General features: G+C 45.4%; 1 protein-coding gene across 1 annotated transcript in view; it reads right to left on the bottom strand.

Annotated features, from left to right (window-relative positions):
• IGF1R (insulin like growth factor 1 receptor) overlaps positions 1-25,485 on the bottom strand; it is a 304,160-nt gene that overhangs the window by 27,133 nt on the left and 251,542 nt on the right. Inside the window, exons 14-18 of the mRNA XM_063925712.1 lie at positions 20,845-20,950; positions 18,922-18,992; positions 14,957-15,186; positions 14,729-14,839; positions 3,204-3,363 (exon numbers count right to left, since the gene is read on the bottom strand). Coding sequence (XP_063781782.1) covers positions 3,204-3,363; positions 14,729-14,839; positions 14,957-15,186; positions 18,922-18,992; positions 20,845-20,950 — 678 coding nt within the window. The remainder of the gene's footprint in view (positions 1-3,203; positions 3,364-14,728; positions 14,840-14,956; positions 15,187-18,921; positions 18,993-20,844; positions 20,951-25,485) is intronic.

Here is a 25,485-nt window from a genome sequence, read left to right as displayed (position 1 = left end):
AAACACCCTCGGAGCTGTAGACAGGCCGAAGGGTAATGCCTGAAACTGGTAGTGAACGTTCAGTAGGGCGAACTGCAGATAAGCCTGATGAGGCGGCCAAATTGGGATATTGAGGTAAGCGTCCTTGATATCCAGGGACACAAGGAATTCCTGTGGCTCCAGGCCTGCGATCACCGCTCTCAAAGATTCCATCTTGAATTTGAAAATCTTCAGGAAAGGATTCAAGGACTTCAGATTCAGAATTGGTCTCACCGACCAGTCTGGTTTTGGTACCATGAACATACTGGATTAGTAAACTTGTCCTTGTTGTTGTAGGGGTACTGGAACAATGACCTGGGACTGGACCAACTTGTTGATGGCCAGTAGCAGCGTACCTCACATATTTTCCAAAGCTAGTAAACCTGATGTGAAAAACCGTTGGGGAGGAGCACCGTCAAACTTCAGCTTGTAACCCTGAGAGATAAGGTCCCTTACCCAAGCATCTTGGCAGGAACCGTCCCAGATGTGGCTGTAGTGACGTAACCGAGCTCCCACCTTTGAGATCCCCTTGGGGTGGGCACAGTCCTGCTGAAGTCTTTGCGGAAGCCGAACTTGTGCTTTGATCCTGAGATCCGGCAAAGGCTGTTTTCTGAGGCTTACCTCTGGTGCCTCTAGCTGCGTTGGAGGCCCCCCTGGCCCTAGATCGAAATCTAGAGGACCGAAAGGACTGAGCAGACGTCCCAAGTAGGTATGTCTAGCAGGCGGAGCTCCTGAAGGGAGAAACGTGGATTTCCCAGCAGTAGCTTTGGAGATCCATGCGTCCAATTCACCTCCAAAGAGCCTTTCACCTGAGAAGGGAAGAGATTCCACATTACATTTGGAGTCGGCGTCAGCAATCCACTGACGTAACCATATGGGTCTGCGCGCGGACACAGCCATAGCAGAGGTCCTAGCATTAATATTGCCAATCTCTAAGGGAGTCACAGAGGACTCTTGCCGTGTCATGAATGTGTTTTAGAAAAGTTACAGTAGTAACTAAGGTAATATCACCCGAAAGACCTTCCTGAATTTGAGTAGCCCAGGAATGAATTGCATGTGTCATCCAGCAACCTGCAATGACTGGTCTTTGAGCTACACCTGCAGCAGTGTAGATAGATTTTAGAGTGGCCTCAATTTTCCTATATGCAGTGTCCTTTACCGTAAAGGACCCCGGAGCAGGAAGTACCACCTTTTTAGTAAGGTGAGAGACTGAGACGTCCACTGCTGGAGATTCTTCCCAGAATTTTCTGCCTTCAGGCGCAAAGGGGAATGTATGCAGAAACTGTTTGGACACCTGATATTTTTTATCTGGATTTTTCCAGGCTATTTTAAATAAGTAATCCAATTCCTTGGAATCAGGAAATGTGACTGTCCGTTTGTCTTGTGGGAGGAAAAATGACTGCTGAGTATTAGCATCCTCCAGGGGGAGCTTTTACACATCCAGAATAGCCAATATGAGGGGTTCAATACCCTGGGTAGGGGTGGAATCCCCCACTTAGGGGGTCCCCATCATCCTGTATATCATCATCAGTATCTGATAGGAGTGCAGGTAGAGCACGTTTTTGTGCCCCTGTAGTAGACAGGGGGGGAATGTTTAGCAGTTAGACTTGCCACTGCTTGTTGCAGTTCCTGAGTCTTATTTGCATTTGCAGTAAGCTGAGACATATCAGACATCATAGTTTTGATAGCCCCCAACCAGGAGGGCTCTGCACTCTCCCCCACATTGTTATCAGCATTCTGAGATGACCGACTACACTGCTCACATGATATTGAGCCAGATGAACTAGGAGAGAATCTAGCATTACAAACACTGCATAACTTCTGTTTTACCATATTGATTAAGAAAATCAGGTACAATACACATACAACACAGCCTGAAATACAATACAAGCCTGTCCTATTGTATGTGAGAGGAGATACAGGAGAGAGGACACCAGCGCACCCAGTGCTGCACAGCCCCAGTGAAGCTGTCAGCGTTTTATATGTAAACAACAGTGAGACTGTATTATGAAAAATCCCTCAGATTTGTGCACACTATAGCGGCTCTCCCCCTCTACACCCGATACAAGTGATCCAGGGTCTATTATGGAGGAGCTGTTAAGGCTGCTGCTGCTGTTATGCAGAGGAAGGCGCCAAAATGCCACTGGGCCCGCTCTCCTGTAGCTCCGCCCGCCGCCATGGCGCCGGAGCTACTGTTTTATATTTAGAATGGCCGTGTCTCCCAATGTCTGTAGCCTCACATAAATGCTTGATACAATGCATTTTAGCCAGTCTCACGCAGGGGCTACAGCGGGTCCCCCCCAGGACACCTCACCCGCACTACAGCCGCACAGTGAACCGGGGGACCCCGGTTTGTACTTACCACCGATGATCACCTTCAGGCAGCGTTAAAGGTGTGCGGCATACTGCGACAGCCAAGGCGCCATGCCCTGCTGAACAAACAGCCCCTCAGGACGGTGGTCCTGCAGCGGGGAAGCGGCTCTGCACCTCAAGAGGCCCGTGACCCCCACCCCCACCCCCCCTCCAACTCCCACGGTGCAGGTATGCTGTTGCCCAAACAGCATACCGAAAGAAATAAAACTTTAAAAGAAATGGAAGAAAAATACTGCAGCTTGCAGTGTGCATCCTCTCCTGAGGGCACTTTTTTCTAAACTGATCTGTAGGAGGAGGCATAGAGGGGACGTGCCAGCACACCCAGTTGAAGAAATTTAAAGTGCACTGGCACCTTTGGACCAGTCTATACCCCATCGTACTAATCTGTCCCCAATATCCCTTATGGATGCTAGAGAAATAGATATTCCCATTAGGAATCAGTTCTCCATGAATAATAACATAATAGCTAGAAGATAAGTCACAGCTGTTGACTTCCAAAGTTTCCATCTCCCCTGGGAACATCTGTTGTACCTCCAAGTCAGGCCAGGCTCAGATCAGCTCCTCCCATGGCTGCTAGATGCTTACAGCAGATACAGAGAGAAAGCACGTCACTGGATCCTAGGGTATCAGTAATCTGCATGTTCACTAACCTACGAGAAACCTACTGTACCCTCCAAGTCTTCGGGCAAAAAGTACTCTGTGCAGGAAACACTTCCTGCGTTATACATGTAATGACTGCAAAGAAGTAATACAGTATAGAACTTTACATGCAACCTTGTGTTCATGGAAACTCATACAAGACACAGATTTACCTCCAATTTTGACTGTGAAATCCTCAGAAACCATACAGTTCCTGGCTGCAAGGTCTCTGTGAACAAATTTGTTTGCGTTGAGATACGACATTCCATCTGCAATCTCCCCTGCCATCTGGATCATCTTCTTCAGTGACGGGGGCGACTGCCCAGGGTTACTCTAAAAGAACGAGAGAGATGGTCAGGTATAAAGGGCCATACAAGCACATTTTTACATTGCCTTTTAAAGGTGAAAACGAAAGCGGCATTATTATGATCGGGTTCAGTATAAATTACTGGCGGCCGGGAATGCCGGCCGTCAGTACACCGACAGCTGCATCCCGGCCGCCAGTATGTCTGCAGAGGGGCGAGCCCAGGTTAAATTCTCCCTCTATGGGTCTCGTGGACACCCACAGAGGGAGAATAGCCTGTGTCGCCGGTATTCTGGCGGCATTTCACCGCTAGTCGGCGTTGGCATTGTTACCGCAGGGATCCCGACTAGTGGTATTTTTACCGCTTTCATTATACACAGGCCCAATTATATAGAGTCAGAAAATAAATCACACATTTATGAATCATTATGCACAGGATAAAAATAAGTCGGTAACCCCATAATATACAAATCAGCTCTATCATGATATTTCTAGCATTGCTAGTAAAAGGAGCAGACACACATCTGACTGTTTGCTGTAGGTTATAGAACTATCTTCAGGTATATCAGAAATGATCACACCTATCTAGTTCACAAATTTCCATTAACCCCCTCCCCAACCTAAAATGGAGTACAATGGGGAATCTAGTACGGTGCATATAAATCCACATGAATACATTCAAGGTAAAGTAAAAGCACACAGTGTTCTCAGCTGTCTGCTTGCACCTAGAATCACTGTGGAAACACCGAATGCTGGAGGCTAAACTATACAGACCTGCTTATTAAATGGATACCGTACCTCTCCAAATTCTAAAGTTGTACCTCTCCCTGACTCACATTTGACTGGGTTCAACCAATATTCATGGGATTGTAGATTAGGAATTCAATAGCAACTCCTTAACAAATTAACAGGCTTAATATTGGACCTGCCAACAGAAGTGCTGGCAACACTGTGTGTAGGAAAGGGGCCCACTTTAATATGTGGCTTTTACCACGTCTAAATGCAGGGATTCACAACACAGACAGCGAAACTAGTGTTTTGGTAATACACTAAACTATAGAAAAAAAATGTTCAGCCTCAGACTTTAGAGAATGTTTTGCAAGGAAAGCAAGGTTGTCGGGAGGCAGCCTGTCATTACATTGACCATAGAGTCTACTTAGTGGGAACATCACACGCTCTATGTGCTGCCACATCAAGTGCCCTGACACACTGAGACACTACTTATGGATTGTGGAGCTATTTTGAGAAGGGGGGAAAAAAGCTGTAAGAATGTATTAAGCATTTCTCACAAGAAAATAGATTTCTATTCATACAGTCCCTCTCCTGTCACGAAGTTAAAGCTATGGAAACCTATCTATTGTAGTTTTATCATTTGAGTTGCTATGTTAGTCACATCTCATACAAGTGAAATAAAGAAATCTGTAACTCAGATAACTGCACAGAATAGGGGACGTTATTGGAAACTGGTGCACGAGGTTTTGTAAACCACAACAGTCCAATTATCATGGGAAGTTTTAAAGATAATAAAGAACCTAAATATTTATCCGCACTGTGTCGCAAGATCTAACGCCCTACCCTGCAACACGCACTGATGGACTATGGGCGGTATCCAATTAGCAGCGGTACTTTCTCACTACTAATAGGTTCGCCGGGGGCTTCTCTGTCTCTGTTCCGTGATAAATCTATATATATCCTCTAATATTCATAAAATACATCTCATTGTTATGGTCTATTTAATGTAGCTAATTAATTAATGTATATTTACAACTATACCAAACTTACTCCACTTAATTAAAACGTTACATTTGTAAATTCATATCACTCAAGAGAAATCAACACAATTTAACAGGGTGTAATATTTTACCTTAAATAATAATGCATTAAGACAGTGTTCACTGAAATTTGTTTTTATAATAGGGAAGTGTTTAAAGAAATGTATCTTTATGCTATCCTGCAATATTCTCCATTCATACCTCAATTTGTATCATAATGTATCAATCTGTAGGTTGCATATTGATACGTTGGCAACTAGAGTTCATTCCATATATGAATAAAACCATACCGCACACACTGCACCCATTATAAATACGCCAGTGGTACTACTCAGGGGCGCCACAACGTTATATGGATGGGGGGGCGTGGAGAAAAAGCATTTGGCGCTCCCCAACGATTACACCCATTCCACCCCCACATTCACGGCAAGGGGGTAGCATGCCCCCCAAAAAAACTTGACAGAGGCGCAGGCACTGGGAAGGGGGAGCACTTACAGGCGAATCACCGTGGAATCTTCAGTCCTACTTTTGACAGTCTGCCGCCGCTGCCTGTTGCCCATGTCCTGTGTCCTGGCTGGCTCTTCACACAGAGGCATTACTGGGAGGAGGCGGGGATGTCCCAGCAGGCTCAGCATGGCCACACCTCCTCCCAGTAATGCCTCTGTGTGAAGAGCCGGCCAGGACACAGGACATGGGCAACAGGCAGTGACGGTAGACTTTCTAAAGTAGGACTGGAGTCTCCACAGTGATCCACCGGTAAGCGCTCCCCCTTCCCAGTGCCTGCACCTCTGTCAAGTTTGGGGGGGGGGGGGGCATGATACCCCCTTGCCCCCCCCCCCCCCGCCCCCATTCCGACGCCCCTGGTACTACTGTGGAACTACAAATTCAACCACGGCGTGGCAGCCTTTAACTGTTTGGGCAATTATCATATAAGTTTGGTCCAAAAACAGTCTCTGGTTCACATTCACTTAAGTTTACAGATCTGAGACTAACACAGATTTTAATGCCACTTTTACAGGTACATACTGTAGGCTTAATCTTGGCTCTGCCCAAATTGTCTGTCTGCACTGACAGGTACACTTCTCACCCAGGATACCACTAAGACACTTACCCGTATGTGGCATCCATGAGAAATGCCTCTCTCCACGCCTATCTATCCTCAGTGCTGCAGCCCGGCTCACCTTCTCACCAAACGTACTACATCCACCTACCCTCTCTTACAAGCCCTTCACTGGCTTCCCTTCCCTTTCAGAATTCAATTCAAGATTCTCACACTCGCTTACAAAGCCCTCACCAACTCCTCTCCCATTTACATCTCTGATCTTATCTCCCTTTACACTCCTGCACGTACTCTTCGCTCTGCTAATGCACGCTGCCTGTCCTGCCTACCAATTACCTCATCCCACTCTTACCTCAGAGACTTTGCACGTGCTGCTCCCTATCTCTGGAATGCTCTACCTCACCTCTCAGACTCTCCACCTCTCTACAAAACTTCAAACAGGCTCTCAAGACCCACTTCTTTTCCAAGCCCAGCCGTCTCTCTTCCTAAGCCCTCTGTCAAACGCTCACTGTCTATCCCATCTGTGTCACCCATGTCTGTCTGCCCCTCTCCTTTAGAATGTAAGCTTTCACGAGCAGGGTCCTCTTCCCTCATGTGCTTTTCCTTCTCTTACTTAACCTATCTTCTATTCAATACTCCCTTCGACAGCACCAAATCCCTCGCCTCTGCCACCCTGATACTTATTTCTGTGTTGTCTGCTGACGCAGCTATGTTTATACACCCTGTACTTGTCCTATATTATCTTGAATTGTAAGTCACTGTTTTCTTGTTTTGCTTATGTACACTGTAATTGGGTGCTGTGGATCCCATGTGGCGCCATATAAATAAAGAATAATAATAATAATAATAGGTTTGCTACTATGGCTATTTCCAAAATGCGTTGTTTTTAACTAATTTTCCTTATTATTTACACAAAAGGCAACTCCTAGCAAATTAACCTATGCAGCAAATCCAACAGACATTTAGCACATAGCAATACCCTATGACTGGGCTGCCTGTAAAACAGACTTCTTTGACTGATAGCATAGATTTTATTGTTTATTTTAAACACATGGCACTGGAATGTAGAATGCTGGTGATGGCAGGGACACAAACATATTCTTGCTATATAGAAACTGTTCTCTTGGGCATTGGAATCCAGATAAGCAGTCCAGGCTATAACTAATGTAGGTCTTTCAACTTCTCATGGTACCTGGCACAAGGTTGATTTATTGTCTGGTAAGAGGTGACCATGGAATGCGGAGAATGAGCTGAGAGATTAGCATTGAATAATCACCCACTTCTTAAGGGGTAAATTCTAGAAGTAGTGCATATGCTCCTGATAAATTAGAAGTACCAATGAAAGTATTTAAGGGAATATCCAGTATCTTGCTATGTGAGATGCGGTTGTACTCAACAGTAAGAGATGGCCGGCCCGGGGGAGGAAGGGCGAGCGCAACAAGCCTCTTGCGTGCTCGGTGGCGAGCGTTGTGGACACCCATGAGTGGGAATAGTCTCTGCTGGTCAGCATGCCGACTGTCAGTATTCTAAGGGGGCGGGATGTAGGGGGAGGTAATCTGAGACCACCGATCACATAACCGCATCCCGAGTCACCATCCTCCATAGACAGATTCTGGTGACATGCTAGTAGTACACTTGGTATTCTACTGGAGATTGCAATTCCTTATCCTTAAGAATAATGCCTGACAATTGTGGGGAAGCTACAATTTAAAATATTGCATGAATGTGACATAACAACAACATCTATTACTGGACATTGCCTCACATGTAAGAGAGTGCCTGTCATCCACATGCACATTAATCAACCAATCAATTCACTAGGAATCAGTGACATCCGATCAGGATAATAAGTCTATTAGTCCACAAAATAGCTATGTGTAAGAGGCTGGTCCAATAGAGTGACCGCAAAAGTCCTCGTCATCACACGTCATTAAGGAAAAGGATGATGAAGACAGGTTATGGGATCTATATGTATGTACAATGGAGAATGACAGAAGCTCAGTTCTCCCTGCTCATATTACCACTTTGATTTCATTTCCTTTCTCAATCTACAGCAGAAGCCTTAGCTCCTTTCTCCCTTGTCAAAATCTTCTCTAACCCTCTTCCTGTTTACGTCCACCTGCACCATTTATATGCCTTTAAATAGCTGTGCTCCAGATGTAACATACATTTGACCCTTCGTGCCTGCTTGCAATCAACAATCAAGGAAGATGCTCTAAACAGGGTAGAAGCATCCTGGAAAGGGGAGGAGGTTTAATCTAGAAGAATTTTATTCTAGTGCAGTATACCATGCACGACTGTCAAAACGCTCTCATCTTAAAGAGACCTAGCTCATCAACATAATCTGTTATGGACGGAGAAAAGTTACTGCTCACCAAAATCTGGAAAAGGTACAGTTCATAAGGAAAATTAGTCCGTACCAACAAATCTTTACCATGGTTATAGTTTATTCACATAACACTGGTTTAGAGAACAGAATACAAAGCTGAACAAAAAAAATAAGATTTGTTTTTTTGTATATTTCCAATTACCTGGCTAATGAAGTCTGAATATAATACACAAAATTCCGGTCCAGTATTATGCGGTGATAATAGTTATTAATGAATAGCAGCAGTACGGATGGTGTAATGGTTAGCATTACTACCTCAAAGCACTGAGGTCATGGGTTCAATTCCCACCATGGCCCTAACTGTGTGGAGTTTGTATATTCTCCCCGTACTTGCGTGAGTTTCCTCCGTGTACTCCGGTTTCCTCCCACAATCCAAAAATATACTGGTAGGTGTGAATTAACCCTAGTGTGAATGTGTGTGTGTACATGTGGTAGGGAATATAGATTGTAAACTGGACAGGGACTGATGTGAGTGGCCAAATATTCTATGTAAAGCGCTGCGAAATATGTGTGCGCTATATAAATAACTGGTAATAAATAATAATAAATACTTTGTACCACAAAAATTAATCATGACAGTTGTGGCAATCTAAAACATTATGCAGTTTATTTAGCAATAACTGCTAATTTGCCACATTAACAATCATTTCTTTCTCTGCTTATCACTGTAATAAGACACAATGAAAAAAGAAATAAAAAAAAATTCTGTTGCTGCAACGTTTCCGATGAAACGTTCCCATCCCGGCTAAGAATACAGATAGCAAGTTAGCAGAGTTAAGGTTTACGTGATTACGGTCAGGTTACCTGCCTACTGCGCACGAGTGGCCATGGGATCACGGATTTCCAAGTACTGGCTGCCAAAGAGGGATCCATCAACCAACCACCCCAAAAATATTTGTTAAAAACATAGCTTAAAGGCTACAACAGCTAACGTCATCTAAAGATGATGTTAGTTATCAAGGCAAAGCTCTGAGAAGAGTAGCCCTTTGGAAGGTTGTAAATTGGGCATTCTTGCAGTCCCAATAGAAAGCTATGGGGACTACTTATTGTGATTAAAAGCAGAAGGATTGATGCTGATCTCTCCAATAACTTCTGTGGTACACTAATCATTAATTGCCTCAATACGTAAGTTATGCAGTAAATCTCAGAAAACAGATGTTTTTGGAGGACTGACTGCAAAAGTACAGTAATAGGCCCCTAAGTAAATTTAGTGTTTCTCCTAATTTCCTATACTACTGCTTTATTTGTTTTTAGACATTTGTATTAATCTTATGGAAATATTAGGTGAAGTTATAGAAATTATTTATGTTGCAAGAATTACCTTAGCTTCTCGCAAAGGTTAACAATACTCTTAATACTGTGTCTGTTTCATTCTCTCTTCCCAGAGCCTTTCTATCAATCTCAATCATTTTGCAGTGAAATGTAACTAACAGAAGGTAAGCAGCACATCCAGTTCATAAACGGTTATATTAATTCCCGATATAGTAAACAAATAATAATTACAGGATCTTTGGTAGTTACCACACTTTGATGTGTGTAGACAATAAAATGCTGAAACGCGCACATTTAGCATTTGCGTATATCACATCGTGCGAATACAGCAGTGTCAGAGAGTTCAATGTTCATAACAGAAATCCTATGGTTCCAATTTTAAAAGTAATAATAATAATAATAATAATAATAATAATTAAAACACTGTATATATATTTGTATCCCTCTACCATGTCTTTGTAAATTACCAAGTCATTAAACTTTGCAATAAGTTGCCTAGGAGGAAGCAATGCTTTAATTAAATTATGAATGCTCTCTAGGAGACATTGTGTACTAATAGCGGTCAAAAAAATTGTCTTTTTTTTAGGTTCTGCTCACCAATTATAGAAAAGTGTTGGTTGTATGAAGTTCCTTTTATGTATACTGTAGGTGTGAGTGTCGCATCACTATACTCCTGTACTGCATGTCTAAGGATCATACTACTTCCACTACCTAAGAACACTGCACCCCCCTACCGCCCTCACATCCTGATACTGCACCTGTCACATGCAACCCTGTCCTCACTAACTGTATCCGGTCTCTAGGTTGACCATACTTAGGTCAACACTGTCTAGGTCGACCACTATTGGTCGACATGGTTTCTAGGTCGACATGACAAAAGGTCGACATGAGTGGTTTTTTTTTTTTTTTTTAAATCTTAATTTCTTGAACTTTTTCATACTTTGCGATCCACGTGGACTACAATTGGGAACGGTAACCTGTGCCGAGCGCAGCGAGCCATGCGAGGGGACACAGCGCACTCATTGGGGATCCCGATCACTGTACGGAGAAAACGACAACAAAAAAAGGTGCAAAAACTACCTTTTGTCATGTCGACCTAGTACCTGTCAACATAGAAACCATGTCTACCTACTTACTGTCAACCTAAGTGTGGTCAACCTTGCATACCACAACCCTCACTAACACACACACACACACACACACACACACACACACACACACACTCTGATGTAATGTATACTGATGAGATTAAGTATCAGTGATCGCAAAAATGCGCTATGCCGCGTATATTACCCGAGAATTGATGGTGGGGACTCAAAAATAAAAAAAACGCAGGGTCCCTCAGGACGCGCTCTGACCAGCGGCGCTGTCAGTCAGTTTCCATCTCCACGGCAGCAGAGGGAGGAACTTGGAAGGGGAGGAGACCATGGAGAGTGTGCTCTCCCGCCCCGCCTCCCCTCACCGTCCGCGCATATGACAGGAATCATCCTGCTGTCACAGCAGTCAGTGACAGCAGCAGTTTGTGGTGTAGCGGAAGCCGGCTCCGCTCTGGCTGCCTGCTGCGATCGGAAGTCTCAGCTCCGATCCCGCAGCAGAGACAGGGCAGGGGCAGAACTAGCCTCAATAAAATGCCCACGGCCGGAGGCATTATGCAAGACAGCCAGGTACTAGTGAGTCAGCGTGACTCATTATAGTGCGCTGGCAGGTGTCCGCATCGCTGAAGGAGGAGCTGAGGCTGTCCGGCCGGAGGAATGTACCTTTCCCCTTTCTCCACCCCCCAGCATGATTGGATGCTTTGTGCCTCCTGGATGGCTGGATCCACCCCTGGGACCAGCCAACCTATCCAGTATACAGCGCTATTCACTTCTGGCCGAGGAGGAAGGGAGAGAGAGGAGGAGGAGGATCTGAGTACTATGCTGACTGGAAACCACCGCTGTAGCCTGTGTATCGCGGAAACTGCAGGCTGCCACGGTGGATGCAGCAGGGGGGAAGGGGGTCACTAAGCTTGGCCCAGTCAGTCTGCTCTGCCGTGTCTGCCCCTAGTACATTCAGGTCATGCCGCGATTCGCAGGTCATTAGGGGGCGGGGCTTAACGCAATGATCTGCCCGCCCCCATCAGAAACATGTGCCTGAGCTGCTGGAGTTGATAGTGTATTTCATGATGCCCCCACCCCCTCTCTCTCACAGACACTCACTGTCTTGTTCCTCTATATCTCTCTGACACCCCGTCTTGCTCCCCTCTCTGTCATGCACCTCTCCCTCCCTGACACTGTCTTGCTCCTCTCTCTCCCTGACACACATACTCATGTGCCTCTCCCTCTCTCTCCCTGACACTCTCTCATGTGCCTCTCCCTCTCTCTCTCCCTGACACTCATGTGTATCTCCCTCTCTTTCTGACACACACTCTCATGCACCTCTCCCTCTCTCTGACACCCTCTTAAATGCCCCTCTCTCCCTGATGCTCTCTCTTCCTGACACTGTCTCTCTGCCTCTGCCTGACGCACACTCTCTCTCCCCTCTTTCTCACTCCCTCTCTGACACTCACTCGCTCCCCTCCCTCTCTTGCTCCTCCTCCTCTCTCTGCAACACCCTCCAGTGATCACAAAATACGCGTTATAGCGCATTAACCCAGTTTTTAGAAATGAGCGGGTCCTGCAGGACGCGTTGATGCCTACGTGCTCCGTGTCAGCCAATAAGAATTAACTGATGCGCTCCACTTGTCTGCCCTGATACGCTGACCGCGGCCAGCAGCATCAGAGCGGCCTGACCCCACTGCCTCACAGTAACAACCAATGCAGCAGCAGCTAGCGTACCTCCTGGTCAGCAGAATGTCTGTCTTCTGCCTTCACCCTCTCCCTGTGACAGAGACTGGCCGAGCTGTCATGCGTGGAACTGTTTCACGAATCCCGAAAGGAGCATCGGCCAAGCACCGGACACTGCCTCCTACATACCGGCCGTCACCCCTCCTACAAACCCAGCGCTTTAGTATCCTCTCCTTGGCTGCAGCTCCGCTGACCAGGATGCCATCATTGGAGAGTGCCCACACACAGCCACGGCTACTTCATTAGCCTTACTTCCTGCACTCTGCACCTGGTAAGATGTGTATAGTACTATAGGGGTGCTGTCATATACGCCACGGTCTCCGCTGCCAGCCACACACGTGTGTAGTGGTCGTGTTTCCAGTGCCCCAGCAGCCATCTACGCTTACCCTTGCCGCATTTCTTCCCGCCTCTAACCCCCTCCTTGTCCCCCTGCACTGTCCCACCTATCCACTGCCCTCAGTGTCTCCCTACTCCCAGCACTTCCTGCCCCTAACCCCCTCCTTGCCCCCAGCTACCCCCTACCAACAGTATCTACCCATGCCCCCTTCCTACCCCCAGTTTCTATCCATGCCCCTTCAATACCAGTCCTTTTGCCCCTAACCCTCCCTTGCTCTCCAGTACTGCCCCAGCTCCTATCTACCCAAGCCTCATCCCTACCCCCAGTACTGCCTGCCCCTAACCACCTCCTTGCCCCCACTACTGCGCCAGCTGCTATCTAGCCATGCCTCTTTCCTACTCCCATTACTTCCTGCCCCTAACTTCCTCCTTGCCCCCCAGTACTGCTACAGCTGCTATCTACAATTAACCCCTAACTACTCCGAGCACTGCCTGCCACTAGCCACCCCAACACTGTTTCAACTACTGTCTGAACTTACCCTCTCCCTACACCCAGCGCTGCCTGCCTTTACAGCCCCCCTCTACTCCCAGCTCTACCCCAACTTCTCCCTGCTTCTGCCCCAACTGCTACTTGCTTTTTACCCCTCTATTCTAAATGCCACCTGGCCCCGGCACAGTCCCAACTGCAGCCTTCCCTCAAAGTGTGATGGGACCCAGAAACGGTGAAGTAGGACCCCAATTTTTTATAGTGAGGGGTCCCTAGGACCCACAATTTTTTTCGCTCAGCGCGATCACTGAGTATGATAAGATGCTGTGATCACTGGGCCTCATTCACAGATGTATGCAACGTAGAGAGGAGCAGTTCAGATTTACTCTGTTATGTTCAGATCTCAAAAACAATCTTACTGGTTTACCAGCCATCACTTGTTTTGGATAACCAATAAAATAAATCCGAACTTGAGATAAATTGAGTCAAAACCGAGCTACTGATCTCTAATGCAAAGCCGATAGTTCGCATACATCTCAGATTGATCGGCACAGGAGTAGGAGCTGTACTGCGCATGTGCTGGTATTCGTGTGCGAGATCGCTCGGAGACCCCCTTACACCTGCGACATGGCATTTGGAGGGTGAAAACGGGGAACTTCTACAAAACGGGTGTGTCTCCCCATTTTCCATGCAGACTTCATGGCTCTGGCTGCGCGGTTCTGTCAGTCATTCTGAGTAAGCTGAAGCTTACTCAGATGGCTGAGGGCTATGATCGGTTTGAAGCAGCACCTTCAGACGCAGCACTCGGATCTGCAATGCGGTCAGGGGGCATCTTTTGTCCTCAGAGGCCTCCTGTAGCATTACAATATTTTCTTGGCGACCAAAGGCGCAGCAGCAATGAGAAAAGTGTCCATCTCTAAATCGGGCCCATAGTAAAACACGAAGATCTGCTGATGGTGCTGCACTACAACATATCTTGGAAGCTATATAAAAAGACGTTAATTTCAAACATAACATAGGATAAATGATATGTCTAATAACAAATAAAACAACAATACCCTACTTTGTTATTGTTCTCTACATATTACAAAGCACTTTATTCAGAACTCTAAGGCGGAAAGTGGATTTTTAGTAATTATTGAGAAGGGACTTGGGAAAATGCAATAGGGCTACAAACAGATTAATAAGTACAATAAATATATTGCCATGAAATAACTAGATGGGCATGTTCTAACAGACAACTTCTTTTCACTGACCTCTGTGTCTGGTCTTAAAGATCTTAAGTAACTTTTGAGGTCTCCGCGAGTCATTAACTCCATGATGACAAGGGTTGGTTGACCCTGGGAAACTACACCTAACAAACGCACCTACAGGAGAAAAAGACAAATCAGTAACATGACTGACAGGGAAGGGGTGAGAGAATATATTATGGGTTCATTATCACAATGTCAAAATATACTTAGACGATGACCCAATTCACTTACCACATGGTGGCAATTGAATTCCTTCATCACTGAAGCCTCATTTAAGAACTCTATCCTCTCCCGCATGCTGGCTGCCTCATTCACGGTTTTTATTGCCACTCTGGTCTCTGACTCGTCTTTTACTACCCCTTTTGCAATTCCTTCATACACCATACCAAACGATCCCTGCCCCAGCTCACGGTTCATGGTTATCTTGTCGCGAGGAACCTCCCACTCATCTGGAACGTACACTGCAAGAAGAGATATGGGCAATGGTATAAATCACATCGTTCCTGATAAATCACTAGGTCATTTCTTGCAAAATCACTTTGTAAATTAAATAAACAGATTTTCTTTTGTTATACGTCAGGGTATACTTAATAAAAAAGAGCAAACAGAATATGTATTGTAACGGACAGAAACCAGATGATAGTGGACATTTGCTGAAATCTAACTGGTTGCTAGGGGTTACAGCGCAATTAAATCTTTTCAACATGCTATTAAATAAGCACATTGAGTGTCTCATTCAATAAAATGGGAGAGGTGCATAAAAGGTGCTGTAGGCCACAGTAACCAATCAGAAATTGCTGTGAATTTTATAAAAATCCACTTCAAAGAGTCACTATATGATTGGTGATTGTATGTTATATATTCACAACTTTTATGGCATAGCTTGTATATCTAAGCCATGTCCAACAGGTAACAAGAGGTCACATTGCAGGGAAAGGAGCGCAGGATTGCCATGGATATTGGACAGGTCAGATATGGGTGAGACTGCAGCATCATTCCTCAGTGATATCACCAGTGCAGGCTGAATGTTGTGTAGGCCACGGGTCCACTTCTAGAGTATTAAAACAATTTCTATCAGCAAAGCTCCTGATGTCTCATAAGAAACGCACTTGGATTATAACTACTGTTTTCATCATACAAGATTAAATGAAAGGTAGAAGCAGCAATAAAAATAGGAGGGATGACAGAAAGTGCCGATTCTGACCCTTCCAAACACAGAAGATTTAAGGGGATGTGACACAGAGGGAGGAGAGTAAATTCTTCAACAGATTAGAGCTCCCTGAGGCTCATAGAAACCAAAAGCCAGGTGGAAAGTAATTATGGGATAAGCAGGGAAAAAACAAGTAGTATTCAGAATGCAGTGGGTGGGTAATTAATATGAAGAGATGTTTTGCTCAGACAGGGCCAGGGTCCTGGTAAACCTGGTATTACCAGCACTACATACAGTATACTGTCTCCCTTACTAAAACCTTTTAGTGTCCAATGGTTATAATTTCCCTTTTATCTGAGAATAAGCTGTAAACATAGGAACTGGGGCAGCACGGATGGAGCAGTGATTAGCATTATTACCCAACAGCCCTGAGGTCATCAGTTTACTTCTTTATCAATGCACTATGCATATGGTAGTTTGTATGTTCTCTCCTTGTTTGCACGGATTTCTTCTGGGTAATCTGTTCTGATTTGAATTAAGTTTCCAGGAATAGATAACAGGTTTTTATAGCTCTGAGATAAGTCTGCACGTATTAATTCTGCTCCACCTGCATTGCAATATGGTGCATGGTTACTTGCACTTTCTTGTTTTATTTTCAAATCAGAATTAGGCCCTTTGGGGGCAATTCAATTGTTTATGTGCGCTCAATCTCCTGTGTCAAGAGAAAGAGGTTCTGGTCGACATGGCGGGAATGGACCTGTAACGCCTGCCTGATGGCAGAGTTTCAAAACAGGACGTGGCCAGGGTGTAAGCTTGTCCGCCACGATTTTCCAAGCCCGCGCCTTGACTCTGGACATGTATAAGTCGTGGACAGGGGGGAGATCAGCCCCAATGGCCCTTTCTGCCAACCTCACGACCCTCTGTAGACGCAGTCTTTTGCAGTCTTTGGCAGCTCCATACCATACTGTGATTGATGAGCATAGGACAGACTCCACAATGGTTGTGTAGAAAGTGAGCAGTAGCTTTGCGGAATGTTGAAATTCCTCAGTTACCTCAGAAAGAACATTCGCTGTTGTGCCTTCTTGACGATGGAGCCTATGTTTAGCCCCCATTTGAGGTCGCGGGAGATTTTAGACCCAAGGAATTTGAAGGAGTCGAACCACGGCACCACGCTGTCAGCAATCACTAGTGGGGGCATGTCAGCAGGTTTCTTCCTGAAGTCCACTAACATCTTGACCATTTTGATGGGGTTTAGGTTAAGGTTGTTCTTACCACACCACAGAGTTAGCCGGTCCACTGCGCATCTGTATGCAGACTCGTCTCCTTCCTTGATTAGACCAATGATGGTGGTGTCGTCTGCAAATTTTATGATTTTACCAATTGCTCAACCGAGATGCAGTCATTGGTGTATAGAGAGAAGAGCAGGGGGGAGAGGACACATCCTTGGGGGGCCCCCCGTGCTGATCAAGCGCACGTCTGACGAGAACTTTCCTGCTTTCACCACTTGTTCCCTAGCTGTCAGGAAGTCAATGATCCAGGAGCATGTTGATGCTGGAACCCCTAGGGAGAGAAGTTTTGGTTGCAGGATACATGGGACAATTGTGTGCAATGCTGAGCTGAAGTCGACAAAAAGGACCCTAGCGTAGGTGCCTGGGCGGTCCAGGTGCTGTACGATGTAGTGCAGCCCCACGTTGACTACGTCCTCGATGGATATGGAAACGATATGGATGGCAATTTATCAGCATGCCTCTAGTGGAAACAGCCATTACACATTCAGAAATTAGAGCTGGCAGATTATTTCTTTTATCTAAATAGTGATTAAGTTAAAGGTCTCATTTGCAGCCACAAATATTGAGCACTTACCACTGCCTGTTGAATATTTCACTGCCACTGGGCTTAATATTGAGCCGAATCTTAAATGTACAAAATGAGATTTACTGGCTTCTTTTATAGCAATAGATTGTTTAATCTGTCAACAAACTCTTTAAACTTTTATAAGCTAAATCAAACCACACTTGTTTGCTTTCTAACTTCTACTTCAGCTAGGCAAATACATTAAACAGATGCCCAATATAAGATGTCCATTAATGATCCCATTACAATCTGAAAATGGACATACCATTTTATTGTTATTTTTTGTTTGTTCGTTTAAGCACAGTGTAAATATATAGGGCCTCATTTCTGAAGCACAAAACAGCCAAAGCACAATGTAAAAAGTAGTGTGGGGCACCTCGTTATGCACAAGTGCACCAAGATTTCTGTCACATTGCACAAGACTTCTATCTGACATTGCCTCTTGTAAAAAGAGAAACACATTGATTAAAAGGAGTACGTTTTTTGAAACTTAACGGTTACATTGCAACTAGTGTGTTCCTTAGTTGTCAATATACAATTTAAAGCAGCAGTCCTATTTTAATTATAAAGAGATAGTTTAGTGGGTTGCAGTATCCAGCATAATGGGGGTTATTCTTTTTGTTATGCATCAATATTTTGGAGTAGATTGTTTTTTTCTGATGCTACCGCTGTTATGCATCAACGTTATATATAGTACACTTACATACAGTTGTGCTCATAAGTTTACATACCCTAGCAGAATTTGTGATTTTCTGGCCATTTGTCAGAGAATATGAATGATAACTCAAAAACTTTTCTTTCACTCATGGTTAGTGGTTGGGTGAAGCCATTTATTGTCAAACAACTGTGTTTACTCTGTGTTTCTTTCCTACATGTTCTGTAGGAAAGAAACAAGGGTCAGGAAATAGCAGGAACTGTTCTAGGGGTACAAGAACAATGCATGTTTTTGGTCGGTTATTCTGAAAGATGAAAGGAGGAGGGTGGCTTGTGCCAGAACTTGTCCACCAGCAGCTGGGTAAAACCAAACCAAATGACAAGCACTGTCTCTACAGGTATCTATGATATCGCCAACTGCACAGGCAGTATGGAGGTGCTCAGCTTTGGATGGTACAGCACAAGTCAGAAAGATGAGCCCATTACTGGGGACAGCACTAGCAGTAAATACCAGTGGTTACATTTTAACTCTACTTACTTTCTGCAGCACTGAAGTATTCAGGGTTCACAGAGGCATACAAAACCCCATTTCCTAATCGGTCACTGTTCCTGTAAAAGATGAAACAGGCGATATTATGATCTATGTAGATTCAGCGTATGTACAATATTATAAATTTCATTACTGTATCCAGCATAGGGCAGAATCCAATTTACCGCGGGCAGTGGATACGCCGGGGCTATACAATTAACCTTGATAGTACTTAAAGCCGCGATAACACACGGGTCCTGTAATTTATCCTGGATTTATTTATTTATTACCAGTTATTTATATAGCGCACACATATTCCGCAGCGCTTTACAAAGAGTACTTGCCCATTCACATCAGTCCCTGCCCCAGTGGAGCTTACAATCTATATTCCCTATCATATGTAAACACAGACACAGTCACACTAGGGTAATTTTTTTGTTGAGAGCCAATTAACCTACCAGTATATGTTTGGAATGTGGGAGGAAACCAGAGTACCCGGAGGAAACCCACGCAAGTACGGGGAGAATATACAAACTCCACACAGTTAGGGCCCTGGTGGGAATTGAACCCATGACCTCAGTGCTGTGAGGCAGTAATGCTAACCATTACACCATCCGTACTGCCATACTGGTTCCCATGTGTTATCGGCTAAAAACGAGCCATTCTTCTCAAGGAAAAAAAAACAGGCTTTAATTGGATAACCCGATAATGGCCATTAGGCATAGATCTCGAAAAAAGAGAGTTTTTACGCAAGATAAAATGATTGTGGCTAATAGGATAACTCCCCTATAGAGTGCTGTATAACAAGTCACAGACAACAAACATATTAAGCCGGATTATATAATAGGAGCATACTTGCAGGAGGATAGGTATAGGGTGGCCAATCCGAGGCCATTTTTTCAATTGATAAATGATCAATCCCAGGATTGAAACCAGGCCAATTTTTGGCCAAAATCCCCGGATCCCGCTGATCCACAGATTGGCCACCATACATATGTACAAGTCGGTGCATTAAAGCAACCTGAAGGTGAAATACACATTTAAGCCGCACAAACAAAGGCAGCCACACATTCTATGTTCCACCGATCTTCCGGTGTATGAAAGAGATGCGTGAACATAACTTATACTTATGAGAGAAAGTTCTAGATGTGCATAGGCTTATTCCCATAATGCAACAAGAACATGGACACAAATAGATAAGAACTATTTTAATGCCTATATCACTGCTGATATGTGACCATGCTTACAATGTGTGAGGCAGCATGTCTTTCATAAGGGTCAATGATCCCTAGTTAAAGAGCACTGCTGATGTCTCCCTCCATTACCTACCAATAGGGGACACCATTGTGGTACTTTGAAAACATATAAAACCATTGTCTGTTGACAAACAGGAAATTTCTTCATAACCCATAACTGTAACACTACTTCATTTTTTCTCTTTGATGTTAAGAGGGGGCTGTACATATAACTGAAGAGACAAGATCTGCGCAAATGCATTACCACACATTACAGGCCCAGGCATATCCTCCATTTTATTCTAATCCTACAAAACAAAAGCCGCTCTGAAAACGAACCATATACAAACACCACCTTTTGTCATAAAGCAGAACCATAATCTTCCTTTTCTGAGAAATGGCTACAATCACATAACAGAAAGAGACAAAACCAAAACAAATAGGCAGAACCTTAACATTAAAGTGACACAATCCTTCGCTTTAAGTAAGCAGTGAAACATCAGAGATTAAAGCATCTGTCAGTTTGTATACAAGCACATGCAGGTCCGTGAACTATTACATGACATCATCCCTGTGTGCCCTCAGATTTAAGGTGCATCTCCTACATAAAACAACTTCGTACACAATGCAACAGAATTATACAGCTTCCCCCCACATGACCCCTTTTGTATCACTTATTACAATACTGGCATCTTACCTTTTTTTGGTAACATAGCAGGTGATGAAAAAGATTGTCACGAGCAATAAAACGGTGGTGACCGGAAGAACCACAGCCAGGTGTATGAGACTGTCATTTTCAGGAGCTGTGCAAGAAAAAGAAAGTGTCATAAGAGGTACTGAAAAGGACAGAGCAGAGATGACCGTCATCAAGCTACACATATCTGTATCCTGAGGACAGGCTGTGATTAAACCCAAAACGTTGACTGATGGATTTGGCATGAATTGTCATTTATACGACGGACGAGTTCCGTTTTACAGGTCTCCATAAGGTAGTTGTCAGGCAAGCACCACGGCAAGTATTACTGGTGTGTGTGTGTGTGTGTGTGTTTGTGTGTGTGTTTGTGTGTGTTATATATATATATATATATATATATATATATATATATATATATACACACACACACACACACACGCTAGCTGAATACCCGTGCTTCGCTACGGGGTGAGGATGGTAAAATAAGAATTTACTCACCGGTAATTCTATTTCTCGTAGTCCGTAGTGGATGCTGGGTACTCCGTAAGGACCATGGGGAATAGACGGGCTCCGCAGGAGACTGGGCACTCTTAAAAGAAAGATTAGGTACTATATCTGGTTGCACTGGCTCCTCCCTCTATGCCCCTCCTCCAGACCTCAGTTAGGGAAACTGTGCCCGGAAGAGCTGAAATTACTAGGAAAGGATTTGGAATCCAGGGTAAGACTCATACCAGCCACACCAATCACACCGTACAACTTGTGATAACTATACCCAGTTAACAGTATGAACAACAACTGAGCCTCATTCAACAGATGGCTCAGAACAATAACCCTATAGTTAAAACTCGTAGAATTTTGCAAAAGTGCTTGATCCCGACCAAGTAGCAGCTCGGCAAAGTTGTAAAGCCGAGACCCCTCGGGCAGCCGCCCAAGAAGAGCCCACCTTCCTCGTGGAATGGGCTTTTACTGATTTAGGATGCGGCAGTCCAGCCGCAGAATGTGCAAGTTGAATCGTGCTACAGATCCAGCGAGCAATAGTCTGCTTTGAAGCAGGAGCACCCAGCTTGTTGGGTGCATGCAGGATAAACAGCGAGTCAGTTTTTCTGACTCTAGCCGTCCTGGAAACATAGATTTTCAGGGCCCGGACTACGTCCAGCAACTTGGAATCCTTCAAGTCCCGAGTAGCCGCAGGCACCACAATAGGTTGGTTCAAATGAAACGCTGATACCACCTTTGGGAGAAATTGGGGACGAGTCCTCAATTTTGCCCTGTCCATATGGAAAATCAGATATGGGCTTTTACAGGACAAAGCCGCCAATTCTGACACACGCCTAGCTGAGGCCAAGGCCAACAAGCATGACTACCTTCCACGTGAGATACTTCAACTCCACGGTCTGAAGTGGCTCAAACCAATGTGATTTTAGGAAATCCAACACTACGTTGAGATCCCAAGGTGCCACTGGAGGCACAAAAGGGGGCTGAATATGCAGCACTCCCTTAACAAACGTCTGAACTTCAGGCAGTGAAGCCAGTTCTTTTTGAAAGAAAATAGACAGGGCCGAAATCTGGACTTTAATGGATCCCAATTTTAGGCCCATAGTCACTCCTGACTGTAGGAAGTGCAGAAATCGACCCAGCTGAAATTCCTCTGTTGGGGCCTTCATGGCCTCACACCAAGCAACATATTTTCGCCATATGCAGTGATAATGTTTTGCTGTCACATCCTTCCTAGCTTTTATCAGCGTAGGAATGACTTCAACTGGAATGCCCTTTTCCATTAGGATCCGGCGTTCAACCGCCATGCCGTCAAACGCAGACGCGGTAAGTCTTGGAACAGACAGGGCCCCTGCTGTAGCAGGTCCTGTCGGAGCAGCAGAGGCCAAGGGTCCTCTGAGATAATTTCTTGTAGTTCCGGGTACCAAGTTCTTCTTGGCCAATCCGGAACGATGAGTATAGTTCTTATTCCTCTCTTTCTTATTATCCTCAGTACCTTTGGTATGAGAGGAAGAGGAGGGAACACATAAACCGACTGGTACACCCACGGTGTCACTAGAGCGTCCACAGCTATCGCCTGAGGGTCCCTTGACCTGGCGCAATATCTTTTTAGCTTTTTGTTGAGGCGGGACGCCATCATGTCCACCTGTGGCCTTTCCCAACGATTTACAATCAGCTGGAAGACTTCTGGATGAAGTCCCCACTATCCCGGGTGGAGGTCGTGCCTGCTGAGGAAGTCTGCTTCCCAGTTGTCCACTCCCGGAATGAACACCGCTGACAGTGCTAGCACGTGATTCTCCGCCCATCGGAGAATCCTTTTGGCTTCTGCCATCGCCATCCTGCTTCTTGCGCCGCCCTGTCGGTTTACATGGGCGACCGCCGTGATGTTGTCTGACTGAATCAGCACCGGCTGGTTTTGAAGCAGGGGTTCTGCTTGATATTTATGTGTAGGGAAGTCTCCTTACTCGACCATTGTCCTTGGAAGTTTCTTCCCTGAGTGACTGCCCCCCAACCTCGGAGGCTTGCATCCATGGTCACCAGGACCCAGTCCTGAATGCCGAATCTGCGGCCCTCGAGAAGATGAGCACTCTGCAGCCACCACAGCAGAGACACCCTGGCCCTCGGGGACAGGGTGATCAGCCGATGCATCTGAAGATGCGATCCGGACCACTTGTCTAACAGATCCCACTGAAAGATCCTTGCATGGAACCTGCCGAAGAGAATTGCTTCGTAAGAAGCTACCATCTTTCCCAGGACTCGCGTGCACTGATGCACCAACACCTGTTTTGGTTTCAGGAGGTCTCTGACCAGAGATGACAACTCCTTGGCCTTCTCCTCGGGGAGAAACACCTTCTTCTGTTCTGTGTCCAGAATCATGCCCAAGAACAGCAGACGCGTCGTAGGAACCAGCTGCGACTTTGGGATATTCAGAATCCAGCCGTGCTGTTGTAGCACTTCCCGAGATAGTGCTACTCCGACTAACAACTGCTCCTTGGACCTTGCCTTTATAAGGAGATCGTCCAAGTACGGGATAATTATAACCTCCTTTCTTTCGAAGGAGTATCATCATTTCGGCCATTACCTTGGTAAATACCCTCGGTGCCGTGGACAGACCAAACGGCAACGTCTGGAATTGGTAATGGCAGTCCTGTACCACAAACCTGAGGTACTCCTGGTGAGGTGGGTAAATGGGGACATGTAGGTAAGCATCCTTGATGTCCAGTGACACCATAAAATCCCCCTCTTCCAGGCTTGCAATAACCGCCCTGAGCGATTCCATTTTGAACTTGAACTTCCTTATATAAAAGTGTTCAAGGATTTCAAATTTAGAATGGGTCTCACCGAACCGTCTGGTTTCGGTACCACAAACATTGTGGAATAGTAACCCCGTCCCTGTTGAAGGAGGGGAACTTTGATTATCATCTGCTGAAGGTACAGCTTGTGAATTGCCGCCAGTACTACCTCCCTTTCCTTGGGAGTAGCTGGCAAGGCTGATTTGAGGTAACGGCGAGGGGGAGACGCCTCGAACTCCAGCTTGTATCCCTGAGATACCACTTGTAGAACCCAGAGATCCACCTGTGAGCGAACCCACTGGTCGCTGAAGTTCCGGAGACGGGCCCCCACCGCACCTGGCTCCACCTGTGGAGCCCCAGCGTCATGCGGTGGACTTAGTGGAGGGGAGGATTTTTGTTCCTGGGAACTGGCTGTCTGGTGCAGCTTTTTCCCTCTACCCCTGCCTCTGGGCAGAAAGGACGCGCCTCTGACCCGCTTGCCTTTCTGAGGCCGAAAGGACTGTACTTGATAACACAGTGCTTTCTTAGGCTGTGAGGGAACCTGAGGTAAAAAAGTCGACTTCCCAGCTGTTGCTGTGGATACGAGGTCCGAGAGACCGTCCCCAAACAATTCCTCACCTTTATAAGGCAAAACTTCCATGTGCCTTTTAGAATCATCATCACCTGTCCACTGCCGAGTCCATAATACTCTCCTGGCAGAAATGGACATTGCATTAATTCTAGATGCCAGCCGGCAAATGTCCCTCTGTGCATCCCTCATATATAAGACTACGTCTTTAATATGCTCTATGGTTAGCAAAATAGTATCCCTGTCAAGGGAATCAATGTTATCTGACAGGGTATCAGACAATGCTGCTGCAGCACTACACATCCATGCTGAAGCAATAGCAGGTCTCAGTATAGTACCTGAGTGTGTATACACAGACTTCAGGATAGCCTCCTGCTTTCTATCTGCAGGCTCCTTTAAGGCGGCCGTATCCTGAGACGGCAGTGCCACCTTTTTTGATAAGCGTGTGAGCGCTTTGTCCACCCTAGGGGATGTTTCCCAACGCAACCTGTCCGTTGGCGGGAAAGGGTACGCCATTAGTAACCTCTTAGAAATCACTAATTTCTTATCTGGGGAACACCACGCTTCTTCACACAATTCATTTAACTCATCAGATGTGGGAAAAGTCACTGGCTGCTTTTTCTCCCCAAACATAATACCCTTTTTAGCGGTAACCGGGTTAATGTCAGAAATGTGCAACACATTTTTCATTGCCGTAATCATGCATCGGATGGCCCTTGTGGTTTGTACATTTGTCTCATCCTCGTCTACACTGGAGTCAGACTCCGTGTCGACATCTGTGTCTGCCAT

This window comes from Pseudophryne corroboree, chromosome 6 (assembly GCF_028390025.1).
Source record: "Pseudophryne corroboree isolate aPseCor3 chromosome 6, aPseCor3.hap2, whole genome shotgun sequence".
Lineage (NCBI taxonomy): Eukaryota > Metazoa > Chordata > Amphibia > Anura > Myobatrachidae > Pseudophryne > Pseudophryne corroboree.
Note: the sequence above shows the minus strand (reverse complement) of the source record. Positions and strands in the feature narration are given on the sequence as shown.